This window comes from Eurytemora carolleeae, unplaced genomic scaffold, assembly GCF_000591075.1.
Source record: "Eurytemora carolleeae unplaced genomic scaffold, Eaff_2.0 scaffold1470, whole genome shotgun sequence".
NCBI classification, from domain to species: domain Eukaryota; kingdom Metazoa; phylum Arthropoda; class Copepoda; order Calanoida; family Temoridae; genus Eurytemora; species Eurytemora carolleeae.
The window spans coordinates 46,681-60,417 of record NW_019397364.1 but is presented as its reverse complement, the minus strand read 5'-3'; the positions used below and the strand labels follow the sequence as shown (position 1 = coordinate 60,417).

Genomic DNA, 13,737 nt, shown 5'->3' with positions numbered 1-13,737 from the left:
ACATTTTAATACTTACATACATTTTAATACTTAAATACATTTTGATACTTACATACATTTTGATACTTACATTCATTTTAATACTTACATTCATTTTAATACTTACATACATTTTAATACTTACATACATTTTGATACTTACATACATTTTGATACTTACATTCATTTTAATACTTACATTCATTTTTAAACTTACATTCATTTTAATACTTACAAACATTTTAATACTTACATACATTTTAATACTTACATTCATTTTAAAATGTTAAGTACTTTCCCAATGGCGTTTTCCCAAGCGGCAACTTTATGGGTATTAATCCAAGTGCCAACTTCCCAAATGTGCAATTTCCCAAGCGGCAACTTACATTCACTTTTATACTTATATTTATTCTAATACCTACAACAGCATTCATTATAATAACTAAAAACTTTGAAGTACACATTTATTCATTGTTATAATTCCTTTGAAAATGCAGAATAGAATTCTTTAAATTTAAATTCAAATTTTCTCTTTCTAATTAGTTTTCAGTCTCCTAATTATGATCTGATTCTAAACACTATTAACTTGAAAAGGCTTTGTATAAGATTAATCTGATTAAAACCTATTCAAGTTTGGAAATAAGGATTTGGGAACTTTCTGCCATTAATTGGAACAGCCATTGACTCATCAATGGATTCAGTAAAACCCTTAAATCTTTAAAATTTTAAGACGAACGTTAGACTCAAGGTGTGATTTTTAATAGTCTAATCTACATTTTTACTTTACTAGTAAAACTATTTACTAAAAAAAAAAAATTAAATAAACATAAGACTGCTAATGAGTAGTCTTATGTTTGTTGTATGGGGCCAACTGTGGTGTCCAATTTTTCTATAAAACTTTGTTAATGAAAGTGTACTTTAAAACTTTAAACATATGTTGTAAAATGAAGGTACCAAATATATGTTGTAAAATGAAGGTACCAAATATCGTAATAAAAAACTGCCCCAAAAAAGAAACAGGGAAAATGCTCATTTACATTCATCATTCTCTCTATCTTTCTACTTTTCAACCTCGCTTTTTCCCATCTCATAGTCCCTATATATATAGATATATCTTTATGTTTAACCATCTTTATGTAAACCTATTACTACTAACCATGTTTATTAACTGAATAGGAGCAATCCAAAACAATTTGTATCAATAAATATGAAAACTGAGAAGCTGATCTGACTATTTTTAATTATCTTTATGTCTCACATCTCTCCCTATTTTGGTCTATCTATGTGTTTATGTTTCTATTTAGCTCTTTATTAATCTCTTCTGAAGTAAAAATCCAGAGGTTTCGTGATTATATATTCTTATATTTACATTACAATGGTTAACGAGATAAAATGGAATGATAAGATGACTGATAAAGCTCAATAAACAAATAATTAACAGTAATGCAGTGCTAATTGCTTCATGTATTTTTTATCTACAGTGATAACCAGAAAACTCTGGAATAGAAAGTCGACTTTTAGACTCAAGATATGACTCTAAAAACTTCAATGAACACGAGGCACAGCAATTGTGCAGTGTAAAGAGACCCATTTCACTTAATTAGTGATTTAATAACTTACAAATAAGGCTTGCTTTGTAATAACATACTATATACTTCAGTATTGCATTATGTCGTCTTCATATTCTACAGTTTTCTGGTTATCACTGTATATCTTATATGATACAAAATTACCCACAAAGAAAGAGGATTAAAATGTGACTTGAATCCTCAACAAGGAAATAGGAAATAAACATTAAATGTGAACTGCATCGTCAATAGCATTTGTTTCAAGACTATTCAGGGGATCATTGACCTTATCACGTCAGTTGTTCTGAATAGGAAATAAACATTAAATGTGAACTGCATCGTCAATAGCATTTGTTTCAAGACTATTCAGGGGATCATTGACCTTATCACGTCAGTTGTTCTGAATAGGAAATAAACATTAAATGTGAACTGCATCGTCAATAGCATTTGTTTCAAGACTATTCAGGGGATCATTGACCTTATCACGTCAGTTGTTCTGAATAGGAAATAAACATTAAATGTGAACTGCATCGTCAATNCTTATGTATCCCCTTGAATCCCTGTATAAACCAGAATAAACCTGTATCCCTCTGTATCCCCCTGTCTCCCCTTATGTATCCCCTTGAATCCCTGTATAAACCTGAATAAACCTGTATCCCTCTGTATCCCCCTGTCTCCCCTTATGTATCCCCTTGAATCCCTGTATAAACCTGTGAAAACCTGTATCCCTCTGTATCCCCCTGTTTCCCTCTATGTATCCCCTTGTATCCCTGTATAAACCTGTATAAATCTGTATCCCATTGTATCCCCTTGAATCCCTGTATAAACCTGAATAACCTGTATCCCTCTGTATCCCCCTGTCTCCACTTTTGTATCCCCTTGAATCCCTGTATACACCAGAATAAACCTGTATCCCTCTGTATCCCCCTGTCTCCCCTTATGTATCCCCTTGAATCCCTGTATAAACCTGAATAAACCTGTATCCCTCTGCTGTATCCCCCTGTCTCCCCTTATGTATCCCCTTGAATCCCTGTATAAGCCTGTATCCCCCTGTCTCCCCTTATGTATCCCCTTGAATCCCTGTATAAACCTGAATAAACCTGTATCCCTCTGTATCCCCCTGTCTCCCTCTATGTATCCCCTTGTATCCCTGTATAAGCCTGTATAAATCTGTATCCCATTGTATCCCCTTGAATCCCTGTATAAACCTGTATCTCTCTGTATCCCCCTGTATCCATCTGTCTCCCCCTATGTATCCCCTTGTATCCCTGTATAAACCTGTGAAAACCTGTATCCCTCTATATCCCTCTATCTCCCCCTGTCTCCTCCCTATGTATCCCCTTGTATCTCTCTCCCCTTGTCTAAACAAAGAAATGCTTAAAAACTATTTTGCAAACCTTTCATGATGTTGTGTAGTTGATGGTGATTTTTCGCATAGTTTGAGTCCAGAAAAAGAACATATTGTAAACTACTGAAAATTCTATTATGATAAAAATTCCAACAAAACCTACTCAAAAGTCTATACTAGAAAAAAGCAAATATGAATATTTTATAAAAATGAAAGACTGGAAGAACAAATATACATCATAGCTTGGCATTGAAAGATACACATTTGTCGTCAAATACAGGGGATGAAGTTTTTTAACCGTTTTTCCAGCTGTATCTAAAAAATCTTTATTTCTGTGTTTCAGACCCGAGAGAAACCCATGTTAAATGTTTTTAATGTCTTAATTATAAATTTTCCAGCTGTTTTTACATAAACGAACTCTTAACAACTCGTTAACAGCTGTCTTTGTTAACAAATTCTAAAATATCTTTCGTTAACGCCATAATAGATTTGAGATCGTTAACGAACAGCAACTTTGAAGAATGAACATAAAATATTCAGTTATTAGCTGAAGAACAAACAGCTTTCAGAAATTTGTATTTTAAGCGATTTTAACTTACCATTAAAGAATGGCTTGAAAAAAGTCTAAATGTGCCCAGCACTACAGCAAACCGGTTTATCATGGTTAACCCCCAGCTGGATATTAGCTAGCACTTTAATCTGTTATATTTTAGAGCCAACAGCAAACCGGTTTATCAATTAACCCGCTGGTGGTTACAGCTAGAGTGTGTTTGGCTACTCCAGCTTATGCTAGCATCACAGGTAGTTAACCCTATTCCTGCTGGGGGGGGGGTCAATTTGACCCCCCCCCCCTGTAGTTTTTTTTACATAACTCAAAAAGTATTGGTCTGAGGCTGTTGAAATTTTCTGACTTTTCCTACATACCCAAAGCCCTCCCTTTAGGCCTAAAACCGGGCTTTAATACTAACTGCCTGAGTCCTCAGGCACACTGCCTGAATGACTGCTTTTTCCTGTAACAAACTAAATCTTTGTTTTGACCCACTTTAACTTGTCAGATTTTAATAAAATTTAGCTTTTTGGAAAGCCTTTGACATAAGGAAACGAATTGCACAAGTTTTGCGAAAAAAAAATTGCAATTTTTTTGCTAACAACCTGTCAAAGGAAATTTGCTCAATTTTAGTTTTTCTTGATTAAAAATCAGGTTATTTAAAATTTTGCACAATTTTTTGCATATTTAAAATGGCATGGTCAAGGGCTTTTCAAAAATGTATAATTTTTCATTTTTTGAACAAATTTTTTTTTGCAAACATTTTTACTATATAACTGGATTTTGCGATAAAAAATTAAATTTTTGCAAATTTGCAAATTTTTTTGCAGATTAAAGTAGAGGACAAGAGCTTTCCAATGATGTATCATTTGTCATATTTGGAAATCAAACATGGGATTTAGAGGGGGGGGGGTCAACTTGACCCCCCCCCAGCATATCCTGGTTTTCAAGTACCCCAGCAGAGATAGGGTTAACAAGGTGTAACGATAATCCTTTACTATTATATAAGCAATTGCCTGAGGAAGTTACGTGAGCTTACCGCGCATTGAATTACAAAAAAAGAGAAAGATTAGTATATATTTTAGAGTTAGGTAAGGGCCGAGTGCTACGGCTAGGACAGGCTAGGGGTCGAGCACCGCGCGGTGAGGACAGGCTAGGAGGTCGAGTGCTGCGGTTAGAACAGGCCCGCTCTCTGTATTGTAATTCAACGCCGCATGTGCACGTAAGTTCCTTGGGCTCCTGCCATGTATAGGCCAAGAACTAGAGTTGGGTGTGTTCGGCTTTTTTCATTTCGTTCGTTCATTGTTCATAAACAACACAATTTGTTCGGGTTTTTTTTCAATCGTTCAAAAAAATGATTTTATTTGTTCTCAAAATTAGCGTTAATTTTTGGTTCTAATTGGATGTTCTAAACCATTATTGTTTTATCTTTTTTTCGTGAAGAATTCAAATTGTTAATCATTCAATGAGGTAGTACAAAAAAAAATTATTCATTGCAATTGTTCAGGAATGGATGATTTCTGTCAGAAGAATTGTCTCTCCTATCCTCCAAACTGTCCAGAGGTAAACAGAAAATCAAATGAGCCATACCCCGAAAGAATTTATGAAATGTCGTCTTGACAATTTTTCAATGGGTTTTATACTATTTTACGTAAATCTCAGTATTTGCGAAAATAAATAAATAGCCATGAATATGCGGGAACATTTTTAAAGAGCTCCATATGATCATTAAATTAAAAAACTAGATACCTGCAACATTCCATTATCAGAAAGAGATCGATGTTTGCCTTATTTAGGGTTTAACTGCACACTACACACACCCCTCTGCAGTTTACTGGCAGATAAAATAGGGGTTTTAGGAGAGAGTGATTTAACATAGAACAATTAGAAGTTTTTAGTGGGAATAGGTGCCGCAAAAAAAAGATGTACTACCCAAGGGAATTTGTTGTTTGTAATAGAGGTCAAAAGTTTTGTGAATCCCTGGATCAAGCAGTTATTAGTAGATCCTTGTTCTAGATTGTTCCAGACTGTTCTTTTTAACCAATTACCGTGCGTTTTACGTTTGTTCTTTTATAAAACATTCCAATATTTTAAGAACGCGTTTAAGTTTTCTTCATTCGGAACAATGGCAACGTTCTTGATAGTTATTAGCATCTTATGCAGTTCTAAGTATTAAAATAATTCCTCGTAGAAATTCCAAATTAGTTACTGCTCATTTCCTACAAAAATAACTTTAATTGAGGGATTAAGAAAAATAAGATCAAGGTTTGTAGAGAAAACCTATTTCATACAGGAGTGGTAATTGCTTTGGGTAGGAAATCAAATATAAAGATATTGTTGATTCTTTAGAATGAGAAAAGGGAAGGGGAATCAGAATTAGAAAAATAAGAGTTCTTTTATTGCTAGACTCGGGATAAACAAAAAAAATTGTAGTTCTAATGTCCTCTTCAGGATTACAAGGGTTTGAAATGTACTCTTGTATATATGTTCATGAATATATTCTATTTTGATACATGAAAAAATATATTTTCCAATCTCATACTTACATATTTTGCAATTTAAGACTCAAACGAATATAGTGATTTGCGGAAAAATATTCATAAAATATGTTCAATGCATTCAGATGTATTACAGTGAAATCTCTCAGAGAATAGATGATTAAATAGGTCATTAAGTGTTATAATATATAAATCATAAATATTTCTCTCGTCTTAGTGATGAATTGATCCCTGGATTAATTGATAAATTGATTTTATTGATTTATTTAAAGGATCGATGCTACTGTTTATCCCACTGCGAGGCTACAGGCCGGTTAGCTGGACAGGAAGGTACAGATGTCTTCTGCCACAGGTAGATTATAATAAATAGTATAGAATAGTATTGATAATCATAATAATGATAATAATTATAATAATAAAAATAATAATAATAATAAATACTAGGAACTGCCTACGCTACCCTCCACACTGTCCTGAGGACTCCTGCAAGTGTTTCAAGGCGAATAGTCCTGCTCGGGTAGGTTTTATCGCAAAAAATCATGCTATAGGGTAGGTTTCAAGGCGAATAGTCCTGATTGGGTAGGTTTCAAGGCGAATAGTCCTGATCGGGTAGGTTTCAAGGCGAATAATCCTGCTCGGGTAAATTTTAAGGCGAATAGTCCTGCTAGAGTAGGTTTCAAGGCGAATAGTTCTGCTAGAGTAGGTTTCAAGGCGAATAGTCCTGCTAGCGTAGGTTTCAAGGCAAATAGTCCTGCTAGAGTAGGTTTCAAGGCAAATAGTCCTGCTAGGGTAGGTTTCAAGGCGAATAGTCCTGCTACAGGGTAGGTTTCAAGGCTTCAAGGAGAATAGTCCTGCTAGAGTAGGTTTTAAGGCGAATAGTCGTGCTAGGAAAGGTTTCAAGGCTTCAAGGCGAATAGTCCTGCTAGAGTAGGTTTCAAGGCTTCATCTTTCTGAAGATAAAAATAATGGTTTTGATTTAATGTAAACAACTAAGTCACGATCTCGTTTGCTATGTCAACCAGACAATAGCGATATTGATCAATGTCTCAAACAGGACACAATTTTAAATTGTATGTTTCAACAAAAACCAAATTACTCTACACTGTAATCAAAGCGCACTGTAAAATTAAGCGAGCTAAGTTGGATCTTTTTTATATTCGAATCAATATTTTTGTAAATAATATTCATTATTATTTATAATATATTCAATTCAGTTGTATAAAAATCACTCGCATTGTCAATGCGTGATTATTTACGTATTTTATTCCAAAGTTTTGAAAAAAATATTCAATAGATAGGAATATTATTGTCCTATTGGATTCTAATTGGTAAACAAAATTATTCAAAATTTAGGTAAAATTTATTTAATATTATTGTTGTGATCGCGCGATTCCGAAATATTGAATAAAATATACAATCTCAAATTTTACAGTGCGGAGTTTATGTATTAACTAATGTTAAAGTTAATAGACGTAATTACAATTGCTACGTTGGTATCTATACAACATGATTAAGGCAATCATGTTGTATATTACAGCACAGTTAGAAATAGTCCCAATTTAACATTATATATCGCATGATTAAGCTAACAATGCTACGTATTCATTTAAAGCGCAGTTTAAATGCATAATGATTCTTACGTAGAAGTTTACATTGATAATGTACAATATATTGCAAATTTAAAGAATGTCGTGTTACCCGATATTTATTACATATTTAAACCTGATGTAGTAAAACTATGAATTCAGCTAGATCAAAGGTTTACACCATCAGGTTGCAAAGAATAAAGGGATTGGAAAAAAATTTCATTCACTGTCAATCATTATCACCCAATATCAAAATAATGTCTTTGACATTTTTATACTGAAAATTCAATGAATGAATAAAAAGAATTATAAAACGGAAAAAAGCTGAGAATATAAAATACCTCAGGTCTGATTTTCTTTAAACATGAATTTTAGAATCTTTGAGAGCTTTCCAATTGTATCTTACGTAACTTTTTAGTCTTTTTTTCTTTTTGAAATAAAGAAAGTCATGTACCTTGCAACCTGAAGTTTTTAAATTACTATTTACTTCTTGATCAGAAAAAAACGTTTTATATAGTCTTCATAACTTCTCAATATCTTAATTCGAATTTCATATATTTTATTATTTTTTTGAAAATATACATCCTCACGAGACAAATTTGCAACAAATATGTTGCAGAATATCTTTTAGCATTTTTCGTTATTAAATAAATTTCTCCGGGCAAGAAGTACACAAATTGAGATTTATTGATGTTTAGGGTAGTACAGGGTCGGATAGAAATAGTGTTTTAAGTTAGAGATCAAAGAAATTACAGGGTGTCTAAAAAAGTTAGTCAATATTTATTATGTAGGTTTAATAGGTATTGCAAATAATACGCAGAAAAGGTCGATTTACAAATTACTAAAAATTGATAGTGGTTAATTATTTACGAAAAAAATAAAAGGAAGAATAAAAATTGGAAATAATATGTTTAAAACCATAAACTCGTTTCTATTCATATTATCTGATAACTAGTTGGAACAACGTGCCACTGAATAAATATTATTAGGAAATAATCATCGCAAAATATAAACATTTTACATTTTTAGCAATTATTCACATAAGTTCAAAAGTTTCATGATCCGAACCAGTACAAGAATTGCCTAATGTAGTGGTCCGGCTAGTGTACCCAGTATGTATTTGACCCAGCCCGTCTAGTGTACCCAGTATGTGGTTGACCCAGCCCGTCTAGTGTATTCAGTATGTAGTTGACCCAGCCCGTCTAGTGTACCCAGTATAAAGCTGACCTAGCCCGTCTAGTGTACCCTGTACGAAGTTGATCCAGCCGTCTAGTGTATCCAGTATGTAGCTGACCAAGCACGTTTAGTGTACCCAGTACAAAGTTGACCCAGCCCGTCTAGTGTAACCACTATGTAGTTGACCCAACCCGTCTAGTGTACCCAGTACGAAGTTTACCAGCCGTCTAGTGTACCCAGTATGTAGTTGACCCAGCCCGTCTAGTGTACCCAGTATGTAGTTGACCCAGCGCGTTTTTATGAAAAAGAATAAGGCGGGCGGAACTATGGTGAATAGCCATTCTAATTAAGACAGAAGTTGCATAAAAAAGAATATGATAATATGATATTTTATAAATTTGAAAATTTATCTTTTTAAACCAATGAATTTCAATTAATTCGGATTCAAATAATTCTGATTATTGAAGATATTTTCTTCTGATCACTAATATTAAACTCTTGCAACCTGATTTGTACGATAATTCAAACTTTATCTGTCCGAATTCGTGATTCGAAATATCAAAGTTCTACCACATTAGGTTGCAAGGATATGATTAGAAATTTGGGATTTCAAGACAAAAAATCATCTTATTTTAAGTGTCCCAAGAACATTTATTATGAGACCAAAAAAAACTTTGGAATAGAACATTATAGCAATGAAGTACTTGAGATGATTTTTAATCAAATGGTTTTACAGTTTATTAAAAATCAATTTAAAATTAAAGGGACCGTTCACTTATTTGGGTAATTTTAGGGTAAACTAAACAGCCTATTCGCTGTTGATTGGTATTTGTCTTACTTTTCAAAGACAACTGTGGCCGGAGAAAAAGCCGATTTTTCGTTCAGAATTCGAGCGGAAAGTTATGGTACCTTTGTCAGAAATAGTATAATAGACGTTTTTCAGCAACAGCAGCCCAATAAAATGTCATTATGTGTTCGTTATTATGTACTAAAATTTACTAAAATTACCCAAATAAGTGAACAGTCCCTTTAAGTGAAATAGGTTTGTGAACAATGCACAATCGCTGCTTTTTATGTTCAATTGGGCTGTTTAAAGGGACTGTAAGTGCAATTTCAAGTGACCCTCCATATACAGGTGATGCATGGCACTGCCCAATTTAAAACGGTACCACTGAAACCTTTATTTGATCAGAAATGTGGAAGATAACGTCGTTTTTCTGAGACAAAAAGTATCTTATTCTGAAATTCCATTGTTTCTTCTAATCAAGAAATGCGCAATTCACTTCTAAAGAAATCCCTCTAATGAAAATAAATAATAATAAAATACATCTAAAGATAAATCTAATTTAGTTTTCATCAGACAAAGCTTTTAAGGGTACCGTCGGAAATAGGGGATTGCCATCTTTGTATGAAGGATCACTTAAAATTACGCTTACAGTCCCTTTATCATTTTAAATTGTGTCAATAGTCGTCTTCTTCTTCCACGCTTGTATAGGTCTCTTCGTAGGATTCATAAATATTCATCAAACATTTTAATTTCATTTTTAGATTGTTTCTCAAGTGCCTGCTTCCTTCTTTGTGCAGCAAATCAATGGATAAACTCGTGGCAATAGTTTTTATTTATCCTTCTGAACCAGAGTAACTAGTTCATATTCATCTTATTAATCCTTCTGAACCAGAGTAACTAGTTCATATTCATTTTATTTATCCTTCTGAACCAGAGTAACTAGTTCATATTCATCTTATTTATTCTTCTGAACCAGAGTAACTAGTTCATAATCATCTTATTTATCCTTCTGAACCAGAGTAACTAGTTCATTTTCATCTTATTTATCCTTCTGAACCAGAGTAACAAGTTCATATTCATCTTATTTATCCTTCTGAACCAGAGTAACAAGTTCATATTCATCTTATTAATCCTTCTGAACCAGAGTAACTAGTTCATATTCATCTTATTTATTCTTATTGTAAAGGATTAAATAAGCGATTTATATTTTGTTTTTGATATAATATGTTAAATAAACTGATTTAATCTAATTTTGATATAATATGTTAAATAAACTGATTAGATGTATCTAATTTTGATATAATATGTTAAATAAACTGATTAGATGTATCTAATTTTGATATAATATGCTAAATAAACTGATTAGATGTATCTAATGTTGGTATAATATGTTAAATAAACTGATTAGATGTATCTAATTTTGATATAATTTGTTAAATAAACTGATTAGATGTATCTATTATCTACGTCATTTGTATACCTTCTTTAATCCGCTATGAGAGAAGATTGATTAAGGAAAATTATGAAAAAATCAAAGATATTAGTTTCTTCAATTATGATAAAGTAACCTGTAGAAAAATATGTTTTATAATTAACCAGCTTGGAAACCCAGCACTCTGACAAGATTACTAAAAGTTACTCCCACCGTTTACCCGCAATTGAACGATTTTACCGGAAAGCTAAATTTTCGCTATTAAAGTCGACCTACTCCACATTTCCATGGCTCTCCCAAGTTCCCCAATCAAAATTTGAGTCAAATCGGTCAAGGGGTTCCCGAGTTATGATCGGACAAACAGAGATTACAACTTTATATAACTGAAGAGCCCGGCGAAGAAAAAAAATAATTTTAAAAAACTTCAAATTTTTTTAGAGAACATTATTTATTATTCATTGTCAAATATGAAATTCATAATAAAGATGTGTTCTACAAGGAATTAGTACTGGAAAACTTTTTCCCGTTATCATTACCTCCTTACTTTTTTCTGTAATATTTTTTTTTCTTAATTTGTTTGGTATTTCTTGAAGTTTTACATTTGTGTAATTTATAAATAGTAAGTTTGAGCCTTTATGTATGTGTGAAACGTCGTATGTTTTTTTCAGTTTTGCAATTTTTTGCAATATATACTACTGTTATTTAAGCTGTCATACATTTTAAACAGTTTACGTAAAATCAAGGCAAGATATAACACTGTGCTCTGTTTTGCTGACAATAAGTCTTTAATCTAAACGATATTCTGGTTCCGTAACACTGCAGTCAAATCCAAGACAAGAATCTTTTTTAAATTTACAAAATGTGTTCTCTTTAATAAACATGGAAAGGGAGGTTAAATTGTGGAGTGGTATGTTAAAAGTTCCCCACTGCAAAAGCACAGGGTGTCCCGTGAAACATGACAGATGGTAAATAGTTTTGAATGTCTTCTTCTTGTTGCAGTTTATTTTGTTTTAAAAAATCTTATACTCAAATATATTTTACTTTGAAATCAATTTCAACATTATATTACTGCCATATAATATTTTTATTGTTCTGTTTGGTTTCAAACCACTTAACAAACTATGGAAGAAGACATTTTAAACTGTTTACCAACTGTCATGTTTCGTGGGACACCCTGTACATGATATAGTTATACAATACATATATGATGGTTAGATTACATATCTATTCTAATACCTCATCGAAACTTTGTCCAAATTTGCATATTATTCCTCGCCTATCAGAAGTTACTTCATGTTGCTTCATGTTCATATATTCATTCAAATAATTCAAATATACTCACTAAACTTGAAATTTTACTTTAATTACTGTAAACTTTAATATTTAAAGCTCACAAAATCTAAACTCTCTGTAACAATTACAAGGAAAAAGAAGGGAAAATTTCAAATGTTTTTAAGTTAAGAAAAGAGGGGGGATGTTTTAAAATTAAGAAAAGAAGTGGGATATTTTAAAATTGCAAATAATTTTTTATACAGTGAAACCCTTAATAACGAATACATCGAAAGAATTTATCAAATGTCGTATTCTTCACTTTCTGATAATGGAATGTTGCAGATATTTAGTTTTTTAATTCAGTGATTATATGGAACTCTTTAAAACTGTTCCCGCATATTCATGGCTATTCATTTATTTTCGCAAATACTGAAATTTACGTAATATAGTAAAAAACTCATTGAAAAATTGTCAAGACGACATTTGATAAATTCTTCCGATGTATTCAATATTAAGGGTTTTACTGTATTTCTTCAAAATGATATGCTTTTTATCCAATAATCGAATGACAATCATTTATCTAAAATATTTGCAAAATAAAATTAGTTTTAAATATGGGAACGGAATCAAATAAAATAAACAAAATGCAAAAATATCTTAATTATCTATTTTTATTTTCGCAGAAACAAATTAGCAGACCATCTAAACAAATATTTATTATTTTTAGAAGAAAAACAGTGTCCAAAGTCCAAAACTTAATCTAAATATTTTAAATTTTAAATTTGCTATCTATTTGCTGTGGTTGTATTTACTAAGATACAGTACAAGGTATATGGTTTATATCAACTGCACTTCACAGAAAAATCGAATAGAGATAAAAATAATCAATTTTACAACTTTATTTACTCCCAAGTTTTTGCAAACAGTCTCTTTTATAAAAACTGTTATTATTAAAAAATTTGGATTTTTACTAAATATCGGATTTGTTTTTAATACGTTTATATCTCTTTAAATTTTTCATAAAATTTAAAAAATTGAAATATGTAATTTGGAAAAGTTTTTTCTTATTACATTTTATAATCATTTTATAAATAAAAAAATAAAAAATTGTATGTGTGTATGATTAGATGCGTATTCACAGGAGGGGGGCTAAGGAACCTCAGCCCCCCACCCCCTGGGATCAGTTAAATCTGTGGTTTTCATTGGGGTGTTTCGGCCTAACAAGTGCGGAGACCCTATGGAAGGAAATAAATTAAACCACCCTGGACAATTTCCTGTATACGCCCATTGTGTATATATGTATACGGACGTAATACTTTGAGAGATGAAACTTTTATAAAAAAAATATTACATTTGCCCCCTCTTGAGTTACCCCGCACAAAATAAAGACTGATGGGCACAGACAACCGCAAAAAGTGAAGTCTTGACGGAATAGACAACGCCGAAACACTTTTTTTAAAGTAGATGATAAAGGATGAGACTTCAGAGACGACTGTACGGATTTTGTACAGTATTTCTTGGTTCCTTGCAATATAGTAAACTAG

General features: G+C 32.1%; 1 protein-coding gene across 1 annotated transcript in view; it reads left to right on the top strand.

The window, feature by feature from the left end:
* The window catches only part of LOC111713764 (uncharacterized), a 22,576-nt gene extending 11,877 nt beyond the window's left edge, over positions 1 to 10,699 (top strand). Inside the window, exons 9-13 of the mRNA XM_023488711.1 lie at positions 3,609 to 3,696; positions 4,950 to 5,005; positions 6,213 to 6,292; positions 6,385 to 6,457; positions 10,251 to 10,699. Of these exons, the coding sequence (XP_023344479.1) occupies positions 3,609 to 3,696; positions 4,950 to 5,005; positions 6,213 to 6,292; positions 6,385 to 6,457; positions 10,251 to 10,301 (348 nt within the window). The 3' untranslated portion in view covers positions 10,302 to 10,699. The remainder of the gene's footprint in view (positions 1 to 3,608; positions 3,697 to 4,949; positions 5,006 to 6,212; positions 6,293 to 6,384; positions 6,458 to 10,250) is intronic.
* The last annotated feature ends 3,038 nt before the right edge of the window (positions 10,700 to 13,737 follow it).